General features: G+C 41.1%; 5 protein-coding genes across 6 annotated transcripts in view; 4 read left to right on the forward strand and 1 right to left on the reverse strand.

The window, feature by feature from the left end:
* LOC126563880 (phosphatidylinositol 3,4,5-trisphosphate 3-phosphatase and dual-specificity protein phosphatase PTEN) overlaps positions 1-11,136 on the forward strand; it is a 29,508-nt gene extending 18,372 nt beyond the window's left edge. Inside the window, exons 4-8 of one of the 2 annotated variants that reach the window (XM_050220667.1) lie at positions 258-445; positions 519-759; positions 894-982; positions 1,072-1,570; positions 11,108-11,136. In XM_050220667.1, the coding sequence (XP_050076624.1) occupies positions 258-445; positions 519-759; positions 894-982; positions 1,072-1,570; positions 11,108-11,127 (1,037 nt within the window). In that variant the 3' untranslated portion in view covers positions 11,128-11,136. Of the gene's footprint in view, positions 1-257; positions 446-518; positions 760-893; positions 983-1,071; positions 4,042-11,107 lie in introns of those variants that run through there. The other variant, XM_050220666.1, reaches the window with a different exon arrangement.
* The window catches only part of LOC126565684 (uncharacterized), a 343,737-nt gene that overhangs the window by 259,255 nt on the left and 57,410 nt on the right, over positions 1-27,072 (reverse strand). The window lies entirely within an intron of this gene.
* LOC126565553 (general odorant-binding protein lush-like) lies at positions 21,410-22,203 on the forward strand. Its single transcript, XM_050222742.1, has 5 exons — positions 21,410-21,511; positions 21,584-21,659; positions 21,743-21,831; positions 21,889-22,003; positions 22,079-22,203. The coding sequence occupies exons 1-5, from the start codon at positions 21,413-21,415 to the stop codon at positions 22,165-22,167; spliced, it is 468 nt and encodes a 155-aa protein (XP_050078699.1). The 5' UTR covers positions 21,410-21,412; the 3' UTR covers positions 22,168-22,203.
* Positions 24,778-25,665, forward strand: LOC126565317 (uncharacterized). The gene is made up of 3 exons (XM_050222484.1): positions 24,778-25,383; positions 25,454-25,534; positions 25,606-25,665. Exons 1-3 carry the CDS (start codon positions 24,778-24,780, stop codon positions 25,663-25,665), a joined length of 747 nt encoding a protein of 248 aa, XP_050078441.1.
* LOC126565403 (syntenin-1-like) lies at positions 26,154-27,053 on the forward strand. Its single transcript, XM_050222576.1, has 4 exons — positions 26,154-26,294; positions 26,362-26,603; positions 26,678-26,941; positions 27,008-27,053. Exons 1-4 carry the CDS (start codon positions 26,154-26,156, stop codon positions 27,051-27,053), a joined length of 693 nt encoding a protein of 230 aa, XP_050078533.1.

Below are 27,072 nucleotides of genomic sequence, written 5' to 3' on the forward strand. Positions count from 1 at the left end.
TGATATGGAGTTGTCAGATGATTTTCTTGAAGTACATTATATGGTGCAATTGAATTTTACTGTATCTTGTATGTTGTAGATTACAGAAAACAGCGAAGTTTTTTAACGCTTTTTTATTGGCGTTCACATTTTCCCTGACTTGAATTTTGCTGTTTAATTAGTTACTTTAAATTAATTTAATATTAGTGGAAATATTATAACAATGACCGTTTAGAAAACTATTGTAAACTTATTAATATGTTTTTCTTTCTGCACAGGTACGATGATCTGTTGCTACATGCTTTACGACAACACCTTCAACACGGCCAACGAGGCTCTGACATACTACGCCGAGAAGCGCACAAAGGACAAAAAAGGAGTCACCATTCCTTCGCAACGCCGATACGTGGAGTATTACGAACAGTTGCTACGTAACAACCTAACCTATCGGAAAGTTTCGCTATATGTAAGACCCATATTTAAACTAATGTTTCTAACGGAAAAAAAAATTTAAACAAATTTTTTTACTCCCGACAAAGGTTCTTGAACTGCGCATCTTCCCCGCCGATTTACCTCTGAAAGTGGGATCCATCCAGCAGAAGGATTCGAAGGACCCACTGCCATTGACGAAGTTCCGCCGTATGGAGGATTACATATCGGTGGAGCTCGATTGCTGTATGCCACTAGCCGGTGATGTGAAGGTTGAGTTTCGTGCCAACAAGCTGGACAAAGGATGGCATTTTTGGTTCAATACGTTTTTCGTCGAGCTCGCTGGTACCTGTGAGTATAAGAAGCATTATGGCAGGAAATGTGGCCTATATTATTTACAGATAGTAACCCCTGGCAGGAAGAGGGTGTACACCATGTGTGTTAAGCATGTTTTCCCGTGTGTAACCTTTCACATTTTCTAATAGACGATTCGCAGGGTCGATTGGTGCTTGCGCTGGATAAAAAAGAGATTGACGATGCCCATAAAGGTAACGCCAAAAAGTGTCCGGAACAGGTACGTTGGAGATTTGCGTTTTTTGTTTCCTTTTCAAAGGACGGAATTGTTAAAGTCGGTAAACTTTTAATTGTTGACCTTTTTTGCAGGTGCAAGTCTTTCTGAATCCGCGCGGCAAAAGTTCCGATAATTTGGACGCCAGGCCACCGACGCAGTCTCTAATCGAAGGCAATCAGAAGAATGCTTCGCAAAACAACCATCACGTGCTACATTACCAACAGCCGGCTGTTCCACAAGAACAGCAGCAGCTGCAACAGAGGCACTATATTGCTATGCGGGATCATCCACCAAACCGTAGTCAATCGCTGATACCTAGTTCCAACTTCAACGATCCTTTGCAGCTGCATCATCGATCGGTGAACAACAATCGCGCTTCACTGGGCAATAATCAGCAAAATAGCAGCATTTATTGTAACATCGGGATCAACATTCCGGATGTTGAAAGGCAGACACAACAGCAGCAACAACAGCAGCAGCAACAGCAACTCCAGCTTCAGCAACAGCAGCTCCAACTGCAGCATCAGCAGCAGCGTCAGCTGAACCATTCCGGAGGCTCTTCGGAGGGTACGGATGAAGATTGGGAATCCGGTGAGTGTCATACAGTAGTATCGGAAACCATGTGCAAATCAAGACCAACTACAACAGCTACTACATCAGCAACAACCGCGAATACAACAACAGCTACGATTACCTCGATCACTACAGCAACAACAATCCCCAGTACAACAACACCCGTTCTTACCACATCCAACCAAACCAGTAGTAGTAGTAGTAGTAGTTACCCCGTTGTGCAATGTCCACCAATTATACCACCAGCGCGAGCAACGATGGTAGTAGCAGTGGCAGCGACAGAAGCAACGATATCACTCCCCAGCAACAAAACCTCTACCTCCCTTCCCTCCTCTTCCGCTCGTCGTTGTTGCATCAGTGACAACGAAAATTATCTTCTCACTCGTAGTAGTTGTGGGCTCATCAGTAAAAGTAGTAAAAGTAGTTACGATCGGCTCGTCTCCGAGCAAGAGCCCTGTGGTAGCGATAGTAGTACCATTACAAACACCACCACCACCATCACCAACCAAACACTTAACCAAATTTGCCGGTTCCATCCGATCCACCCTTATTCGGCAAATGACGGCAATCCGTCATTCCGATCTGGTGGTACCGCTTCCGGTGAGTCCTCATCGTTGGCAGTGATGTTGTATGATGCTAGTTCGCTACAGTTCGGTAATTATGCTGATCATTTGTTGCGAGAATCTCACACTTTGCTGGCCGGTGGTGCCGTTCCACAGCAGGAACAAATGGCGAAATCGCACGGGATTTTGAGATCGGGAATGATTGATTCGATGGATCGATCCGGCTCTAGGGAAGATCCGATTGATTTGGTAAATGTTTCATCGGTAGATGATCGCGGTGCTAGTGGAGGTGATGGTAGCGTCACCAAAGGCAAACTCTCCTCCTCTTCCCCTTTCCGACGGTTCGGTATGGCGATGAGGCGTAGGAAGAAACGTTCCCTAAAGCTGAAGCACACCACTACCGGCAGCAGCAACGGCGGTATCGGTGGGAACGCCACCACACTGTACGGGTCCTGTGCCAGTAATCTTTCCGGCATTTCGGTGGGTAACGGTTCGGTAAAGGGTATGATGACAGCTGCCAATGACGGTAGCGGAGTGGGTGGTAGCAGCAAAAGGACGAAGCTAAAATTCCGTTGGCTTCGCAATATGCGTAGCAATCCCAATCTGAAGGAGACACTTGCCAACAGCATTCAGCTACGCACGACGACCACTATTGGTGCGGGTGTTGGTGGTAGTGGCTGCCTGCTTGAAGTGGCAAAAGGTACGACCACCACCTCGACCATGCCTATCCCGAGAAGCCCTCCGGTATCTTCCAAGATGCCAATATTGGACGTTGCAAGTGGTGGTGGCGGAGGTTCCGTCGGCTCAAAGCTAGTAGCAGGTGACGTTACTGCAGGCATGAAAGAGATCGCTTGTACCGACTATTACTCATTTCTGTGTGATAATCAGTTGAGCTATGAGTCCCCAAGCAAAAGTCCTGGAAATATGATGCGGCTAGAATTGGCACTGGCTCGTCGACCATCCACCATCGAAGAGGTGCTTCAGCAGCAGTCGCCGCCAACACCACCACCGCTGCCGTCTCCTATCTTGCCACCGTCATCACCGGCAGCGATAACCGTACGATCCGACACCGACTGTAGCGTAGTGAAACCGAGCGCAGCAAACGTGCGGATAGGATTTGACGTCAGTCCTGTGCCGGCATCACCTATCGATACCGTTGCTCAAGGTTCGTCTTCGATCGAGAGTTCATTCGAGATGATAGAGAAAGGCGAGGCAGCAGCAATAATGGAACCGTCGAAGAATGTTGCCTGCATCGAACGTCCTGATGGAGTGTTGACTCTGATTTCCGGCAGTGCTCCGGGACATAGTTTCTGCAACAAACTATTGCAGCACATTGTGACCTCGGTAAGCGGTGGGCGTAAGAGTGCGGCCGAATCAACGGTTTCTAACGACTGCAAAAAACAGGATGTTGGTGAAGGAACGCCTGAATGTTGTTCCAGTGTAGACGCTACCGTACGCCGTTCATCCTCATCATCCTGTTCGTCCCTGACGATGGTACATCCGGTAGAAGCTGGCGAAAGTCCCGTCCTTGCGCGTAGCAATCGTTGTGCACCGTTCTCGTTTCGTGATATAAGGTCTGAGCTGTGTGCAGCCATGAAGATACCGAACCCAAAACCTCGAACCCAACCATCATCGTCGTCTTCGTCTTCATCGTCGAATATTGCTGGTGCATCGGCTGTTCGTTCGATTGAACGTACTCTGAGCGCTCCTGTCGCAGTACAAACACTCGAATCGGCGAGCGCTGCAAATGGCGAGAACGTCGTTGGGTTTGCATCTTTCGCTGGCAATATTACCACCTCCACTAGCACCAACGTGTCTTCCGCGAACGGATCATTGTTACCAACACTAAATCGATCGCAGTCCGATCGCCATCTTGGCGATGAGCATCGATCTGTGGGCCATCGGCGATCGGGCTTAGGACACTGATATACATCGCGTTTTTTTCGTCGACTTCCTCCCACTTTAGCACTTCCCTTTTCTAGATTTCCCAACCAGCACACAAATCCCATTACCCATATTTACGAATACACACACACACACACTCACACGTTGACACGTATGAAAGCGACAGCGGACGATGTGATTCATTTAGGATACAGAATAGATAAAACGTGACCTGTTCTGTTGTGATCAACTTACTCTTCCGGTTGACGATAAACGATCGACGAATTTGGGAAGGAGGCGTCAACGAAAAATGAAAAGAAAAAACCTTAACCTTAAATCAACACATTTCAATTGGCAAGCATTGCTGTGATTTAAAGATTGCTCTTTGATGATCACGGGGACGAGCATATATAGGAAAATGATCATAACACCGATAGAATAACAAACTAGAGATAGATATAATCGGAGTTCTCATTCGAGTAGCTAAAACAGCGGTAAAACGCGATTACTTAAGCAAAAACGGAAGCAAAAGCATAGTGGTGTTAGTATTAGGTTTCTTTTTTGACTCTGTTTTGTTTCGTACCTTTTAATTTGGTCAGTGTATATATGTGTCAGAAAAGTACAGTGATAGTGAGGTCAAACATCGTTCTGTCTAGGGTTATAGATTGTTGCAAACTAGTGCAGATGATAATTCTTTACATCGTATAAAACCCCCAGAATGATGATGATGATGATGATGATAGTTCAGATTACATAGATATAGGTGTGTTAGAAGACAAAGTAGTAAATAATAAAAAGGTTAGCTAGATATGTTTTTAACACCGAGGGAGAGATAACTAGGTACAATTATGCCACCCCATGGCTAATAGTTATCTGCAAGGATTACAAACGTTGTGAGAAGCGATTGATGCTATTCCGCATGGAAATACTTGTTGTCTGCCAGTAGTAATAATTCCCACTCCGTTTCTCAAGTACCATTTTAGAAGAAAAAGCACCTATTTTGTTGTTTCAACCTATTTTCAAGCGTTTCGTCCAGATTTTGATTTGTTTAAATTTGGTGTTTAGTTTTGTAGAGCAATATGTTCTTTGTTAGCTACCTGCGCGAATCTGCGAGAACGTTTCTGCTCCGTTCGCCTCAAATTGATTCTAATATATAATAATAACGATCGAATAGATTAAAGAGAAGCAAAATTCTTACAAACTTTACAAAAATTGCCCAGTGTAAATTTACTGCTGTCCCGTATTGCTCTTCTTACGTATAGTTGCTGAATGGAATCGGAAAGGCAGCTTGCATAGTACACCAATATGTTCGTTGCCTCAAACGTTTCCGTTCTCAGCAACTAGTTATAGCGTATGCATTAAAAAATAGATTGATCTTTACGGTTTTTCATTCGATAGCCCTCTGTCCTAGCAATACTGCCTTTATACTCTTTTCGATTATAGCTTTTATATAAGCAAAACAAAAACGTTGGACATAGTGAGATACATTGTAGTTTTACAGCTTAAAATTTATTTTGAAGAGTTTTACATTGCCGTTTGGCTTCTGACCTATAACGACATATAGCAGCTAAAAGGCCTAGCAAGAGCTAAAAGAGTATTTATTTCTTTTTACAAAACTCATAGTTGAGTTTGCCAGATATCAGATTGCTGTTTTTGTCGAATACCTCCAGAACGTAGGACTGGAATAGAATTAATGCATTGAGTTATTTAGCCATATTTGATCTATCTTTTAATGTATACGCGCTAGATATTTGTGAAAAAAATTGAGAAACTCAATGTTGTCCATATCATATCTCTATTACAACACCAGTTAAAAATGTACAGCTCCAGCACTGCGGCTAAACCAAGACAACATTTTAAAACATTTGTCTGTTATGCTTTTCTGATGTTTTACGTGTATATTCTCAATGTATTATACTCTCTCATTTACCCCTAATTAATGCATACGTCTGCATCATGACAGCTAACAATTTCTTTACGTAATTCTTAGCTTCGCTCACGTATAGTCAACATTCCCCCATACACCAGGTTAGGTAGCTTTATTTTACTGTTTTAATAAGGAGCACCATATTACGCGATCATATTGTAAAATTATGTCACGTTTGTGGAATGGTGCAAAGCACAATGAACTAACAGCTAATATACGACCCACATTTACACCCAAAACTACGCAACTACACATACGCGCGACATGACGACTTACCTGTCCTTGAAGGTTAGAAGAAACGCCAACACTTACCACTCCATCCCATTTTCCCAGAACACCCAAAAAGGTCCACTAATCATTAAAACTTTCCTTCTCAATGTTATCATCACGCCACTGTATATCATCGCTCCTACTAAAGCTGTGTAGCGCCGTCCAGTGGTACATGTAAAGGTTGCACAATTATTTAGTAAAAACGAAACAAAAACGGGAAACAGGAAACTAAACCTACATCACAAACTGTCCACCACCGCAAAACAAGCACACTAAACACATTAATTTTATATACTATCTGCACGCTTTCTGCTGGAGTATGATGCGTGATATAAGGTCATACTCCCGCGGCTGGTCTCTGGTGGTCTGTTTTATAAGAATGCGTGTGTGTGAATTGTTTGTTTGAATGTTAAAAGGTGTAAGACAAAATTCATGTTTTGGTGGATGAAATGTTGTAGAATATTTAATCTGTTCGGGTGGAAGCATAAATAGCGTTTTTGTGTGTGTATGGACATGAAACTTCTACTATTTAAAACCAATATCCAAGGCATGATAAGCGATGATGGTAAATTTTTATTTTTAAAACTGTTCACCTTTGAACATAAAAAAAAATGCTAAATACGCTGTACAAAATAAGAATCAATATCACCGGGTGACTTATGACAATAATTTGGAAATTTAGATAAGGATTGAGCTATTTTCGGTTTAGAAAGCGGTTTGCAAACATATGACGAAAAGCTGACTAAGAAAATAAGCGAAGAATTTGAAAAAAAATGAACCCAGAATAGCACAACAGCTCTGGGACAAGCTTTAACATCTGGGATACCGGTAGTTCTTGGAGCTGTTCTTTTTCAGTAAAACTTGAGGTGTAGCAATACGGCCTGACCGTCCTTTTTGTAAATCTCTTTAGAGATCTTTAAAAACGTGATGTCGATCTCAATGAAGTCTGAAATCATAGAATTATATTGAATTGTTGGAAATATGCTTAATTGATCGCAGGAAGTTATTTCTCGATTAATACTTCGCTTTCCATCAGGGTTATACAGTGAGTCTTCACTCTAAACTGATTACAGCCTGGTTTGTTGGAATGAGCCTCAACGAAACCTGGGAGCAAATGTAACTAGATAACCTAGATGTGAACTGCATTTAAGGCTAAACATGGCAGAATCGGCATGTACATTTCGAAAATATTGTCATAAACCACAAAGTGATGCCCTTTACTTATTTCGTTTAGTGTAGGCAATTTAACTCCAACCATTTTTCATCCACGTCACTGTTGTGCCTCGGGTACTGCGGATGGGAAGCACTTGCAAATTATGAAATCCAAAGACGATTAACCACACTTTAATCCTATAAAATATGTTGGAATGGTGTTTGTCGCGTAACGAAAGATGTTTCTCTTGATATCTTCCACAATATTAAGAAGGAGTGGATTCTATGCGTCGTGAGTGTTGCTGCCCTTAAACGTTCCCTGCCATTTCTAGTTCCGCTGCCTATTATTCCAACTGTCTCGTTTACTGGAAATGGTTCATTTCCTCACAGGAGCCAGGAATGATCGCGAGTAGAAGAAAACGAAAGGATACGCTCTGAAACAAATGGCATATTCTACCTTCTCTATTCGTTGATTAGCACAAGTGTGTCGATTGCGGCAAACTGTGTGTAGTCTACGCCCTTCGCCCATATGCCAGTGGATAATCTAAACTTACCAATGACCTATACTCCCCTATACTGCCACCGCTTCCTCCCTGCAGGTAAAGGTACACGGATGCAAGGTTGGTTGGATCGGCTCAACAACACGTTCCGGAAGTTGGCGTCTAACGTACGAGGCACATCAACCTTTTCTACTATCAGACCCGGCGGAATGGATGCCTCCACCTCGTACACGACCGAACGACATTACTACCAGCAGCAGCGCCGTTCGTCGATGATGCTGCCGCACCGGATTACCTCTTCCAATTTGGATGTACCCCTGTTCAAGCGCCAAGCACCCGGTGTTGCATCGAGCTCTTCTTCCGTCTCGTGCATCATTCCATCGTCTAGCGTCGCGTCGGCATCATCGTCCGGATCGACGTTCGGGACGATGCAACGCTTTGCGGTGGAAACTTCATCCTTGGACGGGGAGAAAGTGACGCTACTCTCTGGCACTGATACCGACGATAGTGGTTTGCCAACAAGACCACCCTCACACAGCGATCCATTCGACGGCTATCCGTCACCGTTCGACGACGAGCATTTGATTGTGGAAAAATCTTCCTCGGAGAAGATGTTGCAGACGAATGTCCATGATGAGGATTATCAGTACACGTTTCGACGCGGTTCGTCCGATGATCGTTTACCATCCTGTCCACCTTCGGACAGTGGTCGTGGAAGCACCGAGAAAACATCCTGATGTGCGTTGGGTGGTAGCGATACGAAGACTATCAGAGCGCCAACTAGACAGCTAAATTAGGGAAGGGATACCCCATCATGAAAAAGACCGGAACTGTTTAGTTTGATGTTTAAATCTGTTGTGGTATGCTTTGAATTACAACATTGTTCCAATTTAGTAGGTTTAAAAACCCATAGATGAACATTATGCGTTAAATGCGCATACGAATCCTTCTTCGATTAAGTCGAAGCATCATTACTTCGATGCGACATTCCATCTCAATTTGTTTCATCCGTATGTGATACACTGCATCCTTTTCCGTTTAAAAACCTTATAGAAATAGGTTGAAAGAATAGCAAGTGTACACTTACGTATGGTTCCGCAAAAGTATTGTACAGGAACCAATCATTTGCAGCGTGCAATACCGATGTTTTTTTCTGATTGTTTGGCCTGTCACTGTTGCGATACAACATAGGCACAAGAGTTAGTGGCGTTGTAGCTCACCACCACTCGAATGAGTGTTTTCCCTCCAACAGATATCGCACTGTTAATGTAACACATATAGATTGTATCTATTCGACAAAGTCGTGATTTTCGACGTTCGACGTTCTCTCAGTAGTGATAAAATAAATCAAAGCTGGATTTTGGTTTATTCCCATTTTAATTCTAACTACTTGTTTCTGTTGTACATGGGCATAACCGGCGCATAATAATTTCAATTTGAACTGATGTTACGTGATATACAATACTCTTCTTCTGGGACACAGTTAATCGACAACACGTGAAAACTTACTTTAAGAATCACAATTATAGACGAGATATATCGAGACCGTTTATCTATAGATTTTGCATGGGATCGTTGCAAATATGTTGTGAAAGTGACGTATCATGTGGTGTATCATGTATCGAATAATTATTCCACACACTTTGAGACAGTTATTCCTTTTTCCCAACCTCAAACGCATACACAGACACAACAAATCTTCCTGTTCCTTCTCTTCTGTCCCCAAATTGTTGTACAGTTGAATACCGAAGGTTGCTGCTCATCCCTCACTCTTATTCATACTTACTCCTTATCATAGTATTTAAATATGTACTAACCAATTGTGTTATCTATTCTTCTGCTTTTTTCTTACATGCCGCGTATCTATCTTGTGACTTATTTTCTCAAACTCTGGATGATGGATTTGCAAATGGTGCTTCCTCAACATTTGAATTTGTAATGCATCGCTTCAAATTACAACCTATCTTCTATTGCTCATCTACACTAACAACGCTCTACGCCATTTACTAAACACACACTAATTGTCATCTGCATCTACTGCTACTGCTAACAATAATGTGTATTCGTTGTTCGGCGGGAATTAATGTATTCTTGCATGTCCTCGCACCTGTTGTTGATCGTCGTTTTTTCGTTGTGCGTATTTCCAAACGGCACCAATTACAAACACATCATCAAACAGCAGAGTCGCCAGAAAGTCTCATACGCTATCGCTTACTTTCGGAGCCGGAAATTGTAAATTTACTTGCGTCGGCCCCGTCCGGCAGCTCGGAAGAACGGCAAGATCAGTCAACGGCCAACCGTTGCTCGGGCAATTCGTATGATGCAGGCAGCAGCTCTCTGTCGGATGGTTCACCAACGACCGGGGTCGAGCATAATGGTTGCAGCTCGGCATCTGCTGGAACAACTACAACATCCAGCTCATCCGGAACGGCTCAGTCACCGCCAGTGATGGGAGGAAAGGGCGAAACGGTGGAAGATGTGCTGAAGCGTACCAATCAAACGGCAACGGCTGCGGAGCAATCGAGCATGGTTGAGGTATAGAGACACATGTTGAAGATTGCGTTTGCTTGCGAGGTTAAAACCAGATCTTTTGGTAGTAGTTTCGTGTGTTTCTTGAGGATAATTATCCCCGGGTTTTTTTTAATGTGGGGTATCCTATGATGCAGCATATAATTGTTAAACCGTCCAGAGAATGAATGATTCCGGCTGCGGAGAAAATCCATAAGGTTCAAATAATTTTTCGATACAAAAAGCGTGTATGGAATGCAAGACCAAACTTCTTCCTCCCGTTCAAATTAGCAATGTTTAGTTTAGCGCCAACTAACACTGGGAACAAGGTAGAACTAACTAAACTAATAACAATAGATAACAATTAGCACAGCCTAAGAAGGAGATTTCTTCTTCACTACAAACTTATACAGTGTGGTGGGCCGGACACAAACACAAATCAACTTTGAACTAATTTTTCGCCACTCTCCCACTTTCCTTACCGTGCACCGTCCGTTCCAATTTTGTTCATATTTTGTCTTTTGTCTTTTTTTTTGGTTTCGTTAGTCTGTTTGTTTGTATTGGTTGGTTGTTTCTTTGTTTGTTTGTTTGATTTTGATTTGACTTACGTTTTATTTTCAATGTTTTATTCTCCTTCTTGTCTTATCTTTACAATCTCTTTTCGTACACCTGCACACACAGACACGCATGCGTGATCGTATTTATGTTATTGATTTGAAAACCAATTCCTTTACATTTCCTATTTTTCCAGGTGAATCGACGCATCTTTGATAAAAAAAGCCTTTTCTTTCACATATTCCTATCCACAATCCAACCTTCTTCAACCTGCACAGAGTGTTACAAAATATTGCTACTTACTGCAATGATTACTGACGTATTTAGAAAAAAGGGGGTGGAACGACGAACATGCACATAATTTCCATCACCCACCACCACCACCACAGATCATACACGCATTTTTGCATGATACACGGTCCAAAGTTGAGCAGATTGGAAAGGTTTTCGTTGCCTGAATGTCTAGTAAAATAGGCGCACGCAAGTTCCTCCTCTATATGTGTTGTCCTTATATGAGACATCCCTTGCTTAGTCGAAGTCGGTTGTGGAATGGCGATAATCTGTGTTCATCTTCCTTTGCGGGAAAGGATGTGAGTGTAAAAAGTACATGTATTACCTTATAGCTGCACTGAACAACCGTGTAACTGTGTATAGAATAGTATGTAAATGTGTGTATAGTTTAACTGAACCCAGTACATAATACATTAGACTAGAATGGAGGAGGAGCAGAAGGAGAAGGAGACGCTAAAAACGGTGATAACAGGTGTGAAAGAAGTTTTACGTTGGAAGAAAATACGTAAGCTTCCCTGACTCAGTTTCAGGTCGTTTTTACGTTAGTTTGTTTTGTTTTCCTTCTGTGACTTAAATTAGTAACAGTTTGCAATGTTTTTAAAATAATGTTCGAACTCTCACTTCCACAAACTTCTTAACATTGTTGGGGATTTTTTCCCAGACGAAAGGAAACAGCACAATTGATTATGCAAACAAACGTAGCATATGACAAGTACAAAGATCACTGTCAACACGGCAAGAAGGAACAATAGGGGAGTATATGTAGTTAACGGCCACAAAGATCACTCTTTTGATCTTACTTTTTCCAATTCGGTATTGCGGTGTCCCACGCTAGATTTCATGAAGTTTATCGGCTGTCATACAATCACGGCAGATGATATCATTATTGAGGCACATGATAGAGCAAGACGATTTTTGTGGTTTACGGCGAGACCGGAAAACAAATCCCATCCGGATCGTTCCTTCATAGTAATGACTGAACATCCAACTAGTAAGCCATTCGATGGCCAACGTTAGGCCAAGAAGAAGATCTAGCAAGAATTTGCACTACCATAGCGGCATCAAGTGAAGTACAAACTAGTGATGAGCGGATCTTCCCAAGCCTACCGGGTCAAAGTCATCCAAAAGCGACCCAGAACGGCACGGGTAGTATTTCCAATTCCATTCCCGCAAAACATATGGGAGTTCTTTCGAGTCGACTTCTAAGTGCAAATGGGTTTGAGATGATGCATCTCAAACAGGTCGATCCGAACTCATTGCACTCACGGGTTGAACTCGATGCTTATCAGAAAGAACCAAGGTGCAGCCCGATCCGTATGACTCTTTTACCCATCACTAGTATAAGTTGTTGCGAATATAAATTGATTAAGGAAAATCGATGACTAAAAACAGCTAAGAGAGAATCTGCCAGTTAAATTTGATCTTCATTTGATCCATTTTGTGTGTTATTTACAGGTAAACGAAGCCAGAAATAGCAGACCAACAACCTCTAGAGATGTTGTATCGTAATCAAGAACATTAAATCTTTTGTGTTATTACCATGTGCCTCAATTATGCTATCATTTGCTAAGGAGTTTGAGATCTTTTTCGCTGCCATCTTCTACGTTTGTTTAATAAGAAAAAACCCACTATAATCAGATTATTAGAAGCTCGACTTTTTGAAAACTAAAAATGGTCAAGATAGAGATTGAATCCAATAACACCATCAACGCAGCTATGTTGGGCTGAAAACAGCATAATACGACCACCATCAATACGATCCGGATATGATAATAGATGCCATCTGGAGGCTGTAGGAAAAGTGTTTTCTTTTTTAGTAGCGTCGTGAAGTAGTAAAGTAAGTTTAAGTAATGAAACAAAATAATACAACAAAATAAAAACACAGACAGAATTTAGCAATGGAAGGCCATAATTGTTATAAGGAAGGAAGGGATTTAAGAGAACGTGTTTCCAGGTGTTTTGCGAGAGAGAAAAACACAACTTTTGGATTCATATGGATACCGTTAGATACATCCCAGATACAGACACATACACATACATACAAAAAACACACAAAATTATAAGGCTGTGGTACATAAGTTAAATTTCCAGTTTGTATAAAAATATCGAAACACATGCATGCACACATACATTTTACGTTTATCCACTCTCACTATTATCTTCTTCACTTTTATCTGCTTAAGAATTTAGCAGCTAAGTTTGTGATATAGCTGATGTGTTGCTTTTTGTGTATCTATTCAAAAGCAACATCAACATTTGCGCTAAAAGTGTTAAAAAGTTGAGGTCAGGATATTTTTTTTTGTTTCTTATATTCTCTCTGTCTCTTTTTGTGTTTTTTTTCATCATCTTTTCTATCGGTTTTGTGTTAGATTTCATAAGATACCTCTATCCTCTGGCGTAGTTTTTCCTTGTGTGGGAAATTTTAATCAGTTTTGCACACTTTAAGAATCGTAAGTTTTAATCTGGTTTGTGTTGTGATGCATCAAAATACATAAGTGAGAGAATAATAGATAGATTTAGCATTTGTTTAATACGTTGATACCGTAAGCAATGTATTGTTTTTTTTTTTTGTGTGTTCTATTTCGAGTTTGCTACTCTCATATTTCCCGAATCCTCTCACACAGTCACTGTTCCAGAATGTTTCCACGATTCATCGTACATTGGCAGCAAATTAGAGTGAAAAGCGTGAAATGCTTTTGCTGTTTGCGGTCAAAAAATGCGTAATAAGTAGTAGGTACTAGTTGTATTAGTAGGAGCATGGAGACGTGATACTTTGGGGGTTCAAAAGTAGACACCAGCAGACGATGTGAACCCGCAACTACCTTCGTAACCGGAATCTGTTGCTGGTACACAGCCTCTAAGATAATGAACAAATGATAGATTAGGGCATATGTATTGTGTATATGTGGTACTCTACGTACCAGATGGAAACGCAGTCTTTTTTCCGGTATACCATACACGACGCTGTTCGATAGCAGGAGCTAGTGTTAATAAGCTCTTTTGTTTACTTTCTGTCAACACGTGCGTATAGCAAAACAGTAGGGAGATGTACCTAAAGGAAAGAGTTCGGCTATTCTGCGCACACAGAGAAAAGATTTCTGAAATTTTTGATGTCGCAAATAGTAAATAAAAAGCCATCACACACAGACACATGAAACATCACCTTACATTATCCTTTATCTTGTCTCTTGAGCCTAACGATGATTAGCAAAGGTTTACACAGTACTTCGCGAACACACTTGCACACGTGTTATCGAGTGAAAGAGTGTTTGAATATATTACATATATTATGCCTATTATAATCGCTTTAAAGAAGAGTAAAAGAAGAAGCAAAAAAAAAACCAACTAAGTAATGAAAAAGGAAGAAGAAAAAAATATAAAAAAACAACATTAAACACGCTAGTAACACGCGCAAGCGAACGAGAAACTATTGTACAAGTATGCTAAGATCTACTGTAACTGTAATGAATTCTCTTGCCTGCCCCCTCTCCCCATGCCGAAATCGACAGCACCCTCCTTCAAGCGGCAAACGGTTCTCGGATAAACGGAAGTTCGGAATAAAAATCGGTGCAAAAAAGAATGTGCGAACGAAGTTAGTAGGTAAAGTAGGTATAAACACAGAGGAAAGCAGAGTGGTAAAAACTAAACACTAGAGTACAAAAAAAACCATTATGTAAGATTAGTTGTAGTGAAGCATGCAAAACAAAAGAAAACAGGCGTCAAAATTGCATACAAAACAGACATGCATACACAAAACACTAAAATTCATTCACATCCATCTAACAGCAAACAGAAGTAAAGAAAAAAGCTGATTAAAAAGAGGAAAAGAAAATGGAAAATGAAAGAGGGGGCGCCTGGTGGCGCGTGGAGATTTATGTTTTATTTTTCCGTTTGCTTTACTTCCGCGTGAATGAGGAATCGAACAAGCATTACGATCTCGAAACTGATCGCCCTTGAGTTTAGTTCGAATGCTATCGTTAAGGTTTGATACAGTTTGTGGGCACGAATCGCTTAACTCGTAGTCTTATGTGCTAGTGATAAGGAGAAAGAGAGAGAGATAGAATGAAAGTAATGGATTATCGATGCTGTTGTTACGTTATAGTTTGATTTGATCTCGTTGCTATTTGTGTAAACTTTTTCCCCCATCAACAACCAACCCCATGCAAGTGTGATAAAGAAAATTCGCACCAACACCACTAGTTTTGCGTCTGTCCTGTTTGCAATATTAGCAAAACACAACTACAAATAGCATGGTCACACACACGAGGTTTTTAAATGGAATAATCTCCCGTTATTTTGCCCTATGCCAGCGTTACTTGCGAAATGGTTCAGCTTCATTTAAATTGGTCCTTGTTTTTGATGATTAAAAAATTCTCATGCAATGTGTGAAGAGACACACATCCACATCCTTGTTTATCCATACATTTTTGTACCAAAAAAGAATTTTTACTGCCCGCGTATCGCCTTCAGATACACCCACGGTGGAGAGAGAGAGAGAAAGGAGCAAAGGCAGTTTTAGGCCCCCTGAGAGAAACCCTTTTTATAAACGAAAAATTACACTAAAATGGAATTATTTGATAAGAGAAACGCGCGCATATACATATATTATATCCTCTTCGTACTCTTGTATATCTTGTATCTTGCGCTTTCCCTGAAGAAGATATATCAAAAACATCTTTCGAAATGATGGTTTAGTAGAGAGACAGGGATGATGGCTCGTTGGGAAGGAGCAGTTATGCTTCGGCCTTCGGAAAGAGCGTATGAAGAAAAGAACACATAAACACAAATTAATATACACACATACACACCCCGCCGTCCTCACACATTACTCGAGACAGACAGACACATAAAAACACGTATATATGTACACATGGGAGCAGGAAATCAACATTTTAGGACAGGATCATAAGCCTCATAATAGAGAGGAGAGGAAGAAACGAACGGAAACAACAACAAAAAACACACAAAATGTTGAGAATATATATAAATATGCTTAGGATATGTGGAAGCAAACCGTAAAGGAAAAAACGATTAAAAATGCAAATGTGAAAAAATATGCAGCAGAGAGATAGCTTCATTCCTTTCCCTCTCCTACAAACGATTTATTTTCGCATCTCATGTGGAATGTCCTGTCCCTTGGATGAGAAAATATTTCGTTTGCATATTTTAATTGGACAGGGGTCAAGCATCCGAACAAATGAATCCGCGTCTTATTAAATTTACTACCGACGTACCGAGTGATATCACATGTTGAACTGCTTCTCCGCAAGCAAATGGTATGCTTAAATTTTCTTCATACAATAAGTTAGCTTTCCTTGTGAATATGTCACGTAAATTAAACGCTTTTTAGTATAGTAAATCGTTCAAATAAATTTATCAAAAAAATCATCGTTTTTACTAAACATTAATTTTCTAAACATTATAACAATCCAAAATCCCAATAAAAGAATTAGTGTTCTTCCATGGAGACGCCTAGTACCTAGTGTCCCTAGCGTACTAGATAGTAACGATCAGGAACAATATTTTTTCATAAATTTTTGAAACGTAATAAACACTGTGATTTGATATGCTATGGACCATTCGACACCTTTTCCATGATGGCTCCATGATTTTGATATTTTATTTTATTTTTTATTTATTTATTTAACTACAATGTTACGGTCAACACTGCGTGTATACAATACACTTCACTTTTTTCCAAAATTTCCTCCTTGAATTGCACGCATTACAGTGGGCCATGTTAGTGTTATAAAACAGCTATTTTTTCATAAGCATCGTATACAAAACATGAAATAAATTATGATATTTTGAAGCTTTACTAAACCAGTAACACCCAGTTTAGATTGAATCGTTTTTGCTTTTTTTCTAACTTGATTTGTTGAATGATTCAGATACATATTACGCAAATAATTCCAAAGAAAAAAATATTTGCTTCAATATTTTTAAATGAAAAATCAGACACCGTCAACTGACATTAAGAAGTTACCATTCGACTTTATTTATAAAAAAATGTTTTTAACATGCTTGTTGTAAATCTTGGATTTGATATCTTCTTTGCCACAAAAATAAGAAAAGATATGGACAACCAATCTTGAATTCTTGTTACTTCAATCCGAAAAAAAAATCTTGTTTTTTCATCATCAAAAATTTATTTTTGAACTTTAATACCTATGAAATGGTGGCATGTTTGTATAACTGATAGTAGTTTATCACGTTTATGTGTCTCATAGTGTGTCATATAACGCATATTCATTGTTAGATTTGTTCGATAAATTTTCGATGAATATTCGATAAATTTCAATTAGTTTTTGGTTAATTTTATAGCAAGTTTGACTTCAATCTGCTTTAACTTTCAAAACAATCGTTCGAAATATCTCAAATAAAATTTCAAAACCCCTTCCGTTTGAACGCGTTGTTTCACCACTGGAACGGTTGCTCCGACCCCCCGGCACAGGTTTTCGCCATAAGAGCGAGGCAGGCAACACGTCAAGCTCGGCAGGCACAGAGTTCCGCCCGAGTGTGCTGCGCTCTTGGTAGAAATTTTGCACGCGGACGTTGTAGACACGAGTGTTAGCACGCGGCCAGTCGGTAACCCTTTAGCAATGGGACGCGTGATGCGCGTGCCGGCCACGGTCATTTACACGGCCCAGTCGCTCCCGCGTTCGGCACGTGATGGTGTGTGGTTGTGCGATGAAACGAACGAAGCAATCGAAGCTACCATTGGTTGCCATGGTAGCTCCGTACTGTGTGTTGCGCTAGTGTGTGCGTTTGCGCGCGTATGTTGCAGCATGCGAGATGCGAAGCATGGTAAACATACATTGTACCCCGCATGATCTGTGTAACCTGCGCGGGTGCTGCACTCCCGGTACGTTTGTTGAAATTTTTCGTAAGAAATTTTCAATCGAACAAATCGTTTGTTTCGACTGAGCGAACGTTGTTGTTTGGGAATGGTTTTTCATCGAAAACTGTTAACCGGGCTGGGCGTTATTGCCACCAGTGCTGTGCTTTGGCTTCGAAAACGCGCCCACTCTCTTGCACACCACCTACGAAACGCATGCGACCCCGGTAGAATTTGTTGATTTGGTTGAAAAATGTGATTCAGCTACCGAAACCGACCGCCTGTCGGTCGGACGGGCACGGTTCGGCCACCATTACAACCAACCGAACACTATCTGTCTGCACGTTGGGTTTTGTGTATGTTTTCTTTTTTGTTGTTGCGGTGTGACGAAGTTGGTGAAGTCGCTGGACTAGGAACGCAGCGCAGGGCGGTTGTTTGCTGTTTTGATGCGCCACTTTGCGATTGGAGGGAAACATCTCTCGATTCGGTGGTTGGTTCAACCCTTAGCCGGACGGACTATCTTGATACGTGAAATTCACATTCAAAAACATACTCGTGTGTTTTGTTCGGATGTTTTTAAACATAACGAACAATCCGTTGAACCAATTGCATTACAGAATAATCGAGCGGATTTAAATTTAATTTGTTTTCATTTCATAGACGTCTATAAGACGAGTTGAAGACCTCGTTTTGAAGATCTTTTCTATATCCATCGAATAATCCCACAGCACATTGGAAAAACGGATCCATTTCAGACCAAACATTGGCCTCATCAGGAGTTAAAATTTAAATTTTCTAGAAGATCAGTTGAGAGATTTCAGGTGGATTGATTGAGCTCAACTAGTCGAAAAGTCTTCAATCAATCAACAACACTCAGCTCTGCAGCTGCTAATACAATCAGCGATAGGAAAATCTTTCCTTAGATTTACGAAAACTAGGTAGATTAAAATCATTATTCTATTAATTAATTTTTGAAATATATTTCTTGACTTTGTTGAAGTGCTACGGCTCGGTGCCGTATTCTTAGCTCTTCTTCTCAAGGTATTTTTTGTAAATTATTTACAATTGATTATGACGGTTCAGTACCGTCTTGTCAATTTTTGTAAATTATTATTTTTTATTCCAATACCAATAGAAAGTATTTTCTGAGCACTGTTTTGATGTAAAATCAGTCTTGAAATATTTTTTGTTTTATTATTATTTCATGATGGACCGCCGTATTTTATCTTGAAATGTTCGCCTCGCTCCCGACCGTGTTATTATCTTAAAATGTTTTAATAGTCATAAATTTTTCATAGCAATTTTTTTTTCATAATGTTCTTGTGCCGTACATTTTTGTATATTTTTCTAGAAGATGAACCACATCTGGGGTGTGGTAGATTGCTGGAATAAAAATATTTGTGACAACCTTCCTCACGACGTAGTATCAAGCGCACTCCATGTTCACCGATCGCCCAGGCGATCATGTAAATCAGTAACAGATTTCTTGATGCTGATTCTTGATTCTTCCTAGGCTGGATTGAAATATAACCCTCAAAGCTCATGGAAAGGAAGTATCCGTTTGTTCTGTAGTTATTAAAAATTTAAATGAAAGAACTCGTCGACTTTTAAGCGAAAGTGAAAGAATCGACTATACATTAAGACCACTTTTATATTCGATATTGAAACTACTGCTTTCGATACTTCTGCTAGGTATAACATTATCAATATTTCTTAGAATGTTCATCAGCTACTGGACTATCTATACCAATGTTGTTTTTGTTAAGAATCATAAGTAAATTAATCATTGCGTAAGAATTAAAAATTCGAAAACAATATAAAAATGTTTAGACCTTTTTGAGACTTTAATGTAATTTTTATTTATTTATGTTTCGGCCTGGTCGTAATATATGTGGTCGGCGATATATTATATGTATGTCTCAATAATGGCAATCCTCAAAGAAGATTGAAGATGTCTCTTCTGGAAAATGATGGCGTTGGCAAAAACGTGTGCCACGTTAAGCAACACATTTTGTAACTTTTAAAAAATTAAAATTCAAAAATATCTGGTTTCATGAAAGTTATAAAAATTTTAGTGATTTTTTATGTATTGGATCAAGAAGGCCTTGAACGATTCGTATCACCGAAATGCTCCTTTCGGTCGCGGACTTCACTGCTAACTCCATTCTAACCGCTGGCCACCTTTTTTGGGACCTAATCCGCTTATAATTACGTACCATCCTTTTTCACTGGGAACTAGAAATACAAAAAAAAATCCGTTTCGGATTCTGGGATTCAAGGGGTCTGATTGATCGGAATGCTATTAATCCAGTTTTTTTTTTTGGCGAAAAGTGTGTAATACTCTTGTCCCAAAGAATGATGACCCTTTTCTCCCAAAAGTTATATATTTTTAAAACAGGATTGTTTCGTGAAAAACTTATAGCTTTTCAAGCTGACTTCATGATTTGTCTTCTTTTTGTCTAAACTTTGTCGCTTAATTCACCGTTTTTTTTTTAATATTTTGCTTCTTTGTGTGTTGAGAGCTTATTTAAAGTAGTTGCAATATTATAAGATTGCACGACATTTTGTTTCCATGACTTCAGCTACACATGTTTAGGCTTTTCGAAGGTCTTAACGATCCGCTAATGCTTCAATGTTGAGAGGCGAATGTAGCTTTAAATACTCACATCCTCTGTAAGTAAACTACAATGATAATACTTCAATTTTTCCACAGAATGAGGAAAAGTTCATGCTGCTGAAGGGTCTTTTGAAAGTTTCTTCACGATTGACAATACGTACATCGTAGGAAAAATATGTTTTGCGGCTGCTCTCAGTTATTCATTTGAAGCTTATGCGTCTGATCCTGATCAGCTTTGGCAGGAGAATTTGTATCCCAACCCCGATCTTGTCCAGTATTTTCCTCATCAGCTTCTACAGTCTTTTACAGTTATAAAAAATACTATCAGATCAGCAAAACCTAGCCTTATTTTAATCCAAGCAAAGATACAGATAGGTGTACATAGCCAACATCGAATAAACGATCGCGATCGGGAGGAAATGATAGTTGCAAGCACTTTGGCTTATCTTCCACAAAAGGTTAGCCAGCGTTTTGAGTTGACGTGCTAATTGCTAGCCAATTTCTTCGTCAACTGCAAGATGCGTTGACAGGTGTGTGTGAGTGTATATGCACCTTTTAATTATCGTTTTAATCGATGATTAAATGCCCCCTTCTCTAGAATGAAATGAAACGGATTGAATCCATGAATGAATATAAGCAACTAAGATGGAAAGCAATGACTCTCTAGCTATTCCGTTTATGGAATGGTACGCGACGAATGTCGCTTTTTACCCAGGAATGAACGGTATTAGTGCTGATCGTTTTGTGGCTTAGCCATGGACAAGGAAAAACCGAGCCGACATCGGTGGGTATGGGATTTGTTGGGTTTTTGTATTATTTTCTTCTCGAGTCAGATCCCGATAGCGGATGGTGCGGTGAGTATGAATTGGTAGATAATATTTCTTGTAATTTACGTGTTTTTTTTTTTTTGTTGTTCTGAAATATAGATGACGCGCAAACAGCTGATCAACTCGATGGATATGATGCGTTCGGCATGTGCTCCCAAGTTTAAAGTTTCCACCGGTAAGTTAAGATGTAGTATGATTGACAGAGGAACGTAATTAATGTGATTAGTGTTGTCGTAATGCCGTGCCAACTCGCTTCAGAAATGTTGGACAACCTGCGCAACGGAATATTTGCCGAAGATCGCGAACTAAAGTGCTACACGATGTGTATCGCACAGATGGCCGGAACGGTACGTTTTTAAATCCGAATACATAAAACCGTATAACATCATAACGAACTTTTCTAGATGAATAAAAAGGGTGAAATTAATATACAGAAAACAATCGCCCAGCTGGACGCGATGCTACCGCCGGACATGAAGGAAAAGGCAAAGGAAGCGGTCCACGCATGTCGCGATGCGCGTGAGTATCAGAAAACGTGCCTATACTTCGGCTTGGCAGCCATTTTTACTATAAACGAGCTTTCTTACTTTTCAGAGGCCAAGTACAAAGATTCTTGCGACAAAACGTTTTACTCGACCAAATGTCTTGCCGAGTACGATCGTGAAGTGTTTCTGTTCCCTTAGCGAAAGAACAACAGTAAAACAATCGTCCGTTGGATTGATGATGGCCAACACATCTTCCGTCCAGGCAAAGCGCGATCTCAATCATCATCATTATGCTTGCGGTTAAGCGTTTGATCGTCTTATTGGTGCGATCTAGCACTGGGATCGCAGAGGAATCAGCAGGCAGCAGCAGCAGACAGCAGTAACAGCAATAGAGTAGCTTACGCGGCAACAAACACAACGATGCAAAGACAACACAAGTCCCCCTTCCCGTAGCACAGAAAGCGGAAAGCAGCATAGCTAGATGCACATAAAGCATACATGACGGTGATGGACTCTTCTCTAGCAGAGGAATGGGAAAAAAGAGAAATAAAAGAAAGAGCGTCTAACGAAACAAATGCGAACCCGCATCGGAAGAAAGCATGCTTCCAAGGGAGGAGGGAGTTCAAAGCGGCGAAGAAATTATGCTGCTGCGGAAGCGATGAGATCGGCGGGAATTAGGGATCTTCCTACTGCGTGCATGGTTCACTGTTCGCCTTCATCTCGCGTGCTCATTGAACCGTGAAATTGTGCCTCATGGCGCTTCCATTCTCAGCCGAGTTCAACCGAAGGCAGGGGCAAAGTTCAACGCTTTAATTAATGTTAGCGCATGCGCATGTCTTTCATCCGCCCGCTTCAACGTTGGTTGCGCGCACGATGACGCCTGGTACGCACTATTGCCCTAGAGCCGTCCCGGTTGGGCCGGTCCGGTTGGTGTTGATACCTCTCGCTACGCATGCTGTCCGGATAGTTGATCCGAAGCGGTGGCGGATCAGAACCGATGATGGATCGTCTACGATCGTGCTACCGTGAGAGCAGCAGCTGTCGTCATCGTCAGAGTTGTTCGGCTTTTGGTTTGTAGGAAAAAATATCGCTTTCGATCGCTGTGTGGCACACTTTTTCGATGAGCTTCGTGTGATGACATGAAGATCGTAAAAACTTTCGATCGCGAATACTGTGGGACGATCGATGAATCTCATTTGATTATATTATATCTTCAAATTTCAATTATTATTTATCGGAATTTGAGAGTTGCTGCTTAGGTGATTCGCCTTTATCTATTAATCTATTAAAAATAGACTAAATGTTGAACGGTAAAGGCAGTTAAAGTCCCAAACCTAACACACTCAATGCATGAAATTTAATTTGAATGTGACTTCGTTCAACAAATGTTTCTTCAATATATAAAACAAATCTGCTCTCTCTTTGATTCTCTCGAACGGTGGATTCTATGTTTTGGCCAAATTAATAATTGAAAAATTATTTTTCGATTGAAGTTTGCCCAATAAAGATCGAACTAACAATAAACCTGCAAATCCGAAAACGCATTCTGCAGGAGAGCAGTGCATGTTCAGAAGACTTCGAGAACGCACGAAATATGATATGTATCGCACACTGATTCGCCAGGTCCTATATGGCCAAGATTCTTGGACCATCTTTGGCGTTGTGTTAGAGCATGGAGTGTGGAGGAAAAGGATGGACCACGAGCTTGATGAGCACATCCTGACAGCGGTGAAGGACGGCTGCATGCGATGGCTAGAGGCTAGATATAAGGATGTCCCACGAAGAAGGTATTCTTCAGCGACCCCCAGTTCGGCACGAGGCGTCAGGAAGCATACCGCGTTCATTAGCTGTCTCAGGTGAAGCGGTACCTGTCGGAGGTCCGGCACCTACATGGTTGGGAAGCTACAGCCAAGGATTGAGTTTCCTGGAAATCTATTGTTGATCGGATGTCACGAGGACGTGTTCTATAGTAAGTAGGCTAACGGGAGATACAGAGCGTAACAAGTCTTCGTAATCGTGACGGCCTAATGCATCGAAAGGGCTATATCGTCGCAGCTTCAACCACCGAAAACGAAGAGAAGCAGGTCTTGTAAGCTACGATGCTTCCGTGTCAAATCCTCGACTAACAAAAGACCGCGCCTAATAATAGACGAAGATACATTATCGTGTCATAGTCGATCGTAATCTGCATGACCTTGACTTGCAATGAGGTAAATCAAGAGATTCCTAGATCAATGTCGAGGGCCATTCCCGTCATAAAGCTTTTCCAGCGTGAGTCTGCGAGGATTGATAACGACATTGGACCGTAGGATTTCTCATTAGGGAACAGGGTCATGTACTACACTACATGTTTCAAAGGATAATAACTGCTTGAATATGTCCTAGTTATTTGTGACGTAAAGTGTATTTAGCATTCAAAATCTTCAGTGTTTTGTTCGATAACTGACCCCAAAATTGTATTGATTTCACTTCGAATCCCTATTTCTCCTATTTCCTGCGAAACAATAAAACCGAAAGTGATTCATAACGAATCATGCGGAACGAATGCAATGACGACCACGACCACGACGACAACGACGACCCTCCTCCAGTCGTTTAATATTGAACTTGACGCATTTCAACCCTCTGCGTTGCTATAGTAACACATATGGTTAAACATACCATTCATGCTTGTTCCGCTTTCGTAGAAGAGCGGCAGTAGTAGGCTCACCAGGTGCAGTTCAATGAAGTAGGCAGCCCAACACAGAGCTGCACCCGAACAAAGTTGGCTATTTCCTGATTGTGATTCCTTTTTTTACAGACCACAAGATGAATTCTCACCTTTATCCCGGACGCACAACACCGGAAACGATGGTCGGTGGCATTAGGAAATGGGAACAACTTTCCCGCACCTCCGTCGCCCGAACGTTTCGTCCGTTCGACGATAAGTTTGCACCGGCAGCCGAACCGGAAAGGAAAGAAGATTCGGAGTCGGATCAAGAAGCATCTTCTGCGGATGATCAATATACCGAGCAGCAGCATTACTCGGAATCGGAGTTTCATACCGAGCAGGAGGAGGATGAAGAGGAGGATAATTCGGTCGAAAAGCGAACCCCAATCCAAGTGTCTCAGTATCCACCAATGAACATCGAACCGGATGGTCATCTACTGCACATCGATTTCATTTCCAACCAACTGGAACGGTTTGTGTTGCCGTCAGGTACGGGACAAAACAGAGCGCAACGTCAAACGGCAGGAACCGGCACGCTGGGAAGTGGATTATCAAACCGGAAGCTTCCGGGACAGCAGCACAACATCTCCTTTAGCCGCGAGCGTGTGCGTGAAATCGAACGAACCAATCAAATACTGCTTAGACGCATCATTACGACCCGACCAACGCTGCAGACTAAAAACATTAAACCGGTCAAGCGCAGTGTATGTATAATGTTACAAGGTGAAATAATACCCGTATAAGAAGGTTAACACAAAATACATATTTTTATAGAGCTCAACGAACGTTTCACCACTGACCAGTGCCGCTACAAATCGGAGAAAGATGCAAGAAAGAATTGCGGCGGAAAATGAGGTAAGCTAGCGGATCGATCAGGCATTTCTACATGAAAAGTCTAACCATTCGTTCTCTATACTGCTCCACAGATTCTGCTGCGGAAAGTTAACTCGGTTGGGAGTAGCCTGATGAAGCGTCCTGGCTGCTAAGAGTCATCCTGCAAAAAAAAAAAACTGTCTGGCACAAAGATTTTCATCTACATTCATACTTTTGGGTGTTTTGGGCGAAGCATTATTTTTTCTGACCCTGCCAAATTTTTCGTACCGTCGATCCTTAATATACGATTGTGTTATTCCAATAGAGATTGGTTTAATCCGTACTACTTCGATACCTAAACGATACTTCGTTTTACTGTGTTCTCTCATCCGATACATCCTCTAGATGCAATGGCAGGCTAATGACTAATGGCTAAGAAATATGATTTAACATACCGGCATACCACCAAAGAGGTAGCATTTAATATTCATTATCAAGAGCAATGCGTTTATTCCCAAAAAAAAGGCAAAGCAAATGAACGCTCTTATCGGACAACTAAATACAGAGAGCTCTCACGATTTCTGGCGTTCAGTGTTATCACATTTTGAAGTTGAGATCAGTCAGAGGAAAAACCTTTCGAAGACAAGTTCGAGCCGGACCGATGTCGATCAGTTGGGAACAACAGGATTTGTTTGTTTCTACGAACAGATCCACCGTCGGCGTTGCAAGTGCTAGCGATATTGTCCACAAGCATTATCCCGTGCGAGTTGCACGATTTCCTGCTGCCGATGGAATAAGAGAAGTTTGTAGCGCACTGGACTGTGGCGATCGATCAGAAGTGGAAATAATTATTAATCCCTTGATTCCAGCTACTTATACGAAAAAGCGAAGGAGGTAAGATCGGTGTTACCGGTAGGCGCATACAACAGGAGGGAAAGATACTGGTCTGTGCTGTAACCCGCAGAAGTCCTGCATACATGGCCGGACTTCGATACGGGGATGAAATACTGTGCTTTGAAAATGTGCCTATTTCCGGTGTAGTGTTAGATCGTGTTCGTGAGCTGGTTCGGAACAATGTTCGCAACAGCATAAAATTACTTACAAAAGATAAGTATGTCTGAAATCTAGGTATATGTGGGGAACATCAGAAAGATATGTAATTTCCACTACTTTTTGTTATACCAGACCAGGAGAACGCTACGTGACCATTGCTAGGGATGTGCAGAAAGGATTCGGTTTTCGGTTCGTGAATGGAGAAATTACATTCGTCCGACCAAACACGATGGCCGAACGGCGAGGTCTAGAAAGAAGGTTACAAATCATCGAAGTAAATGAGGAGGTCGTTGTTGGGATGCCGGATGAAGAAATTGAAGCCATCATATGTGCCCAGGAGGATATAGTGACGTTATGTGTAGTACCGGTGAAAGTTTATCGACAACTGTTCTGCAGGTAAGGTGGGTGGAAGCGTAATGTTTTAAAGAGGTTAATGTTAACACATTTCCCTTCTTGCTGCAGGTTATCACCGACCAAAAACGATGCTCTCACGTTGATCGAATTCTAATTTTAATGAGGTGTAAGAT

Source organism: Anopheles maculipalpis, chromosome 3RL, assembly GCF_943734695.1.
Source record: "Anopheles maculipalpis chromosome 3RL, idAnoMacuDA_375_x, whole genome shotgun sequence".
Taxonomy (NCBI): domain Eukaryota; kingdom Metazoa; phylum Arthropoda; class Insecta; order Diptera; family Culicidae; genus Anopheles; species Anopheles maculipalpis.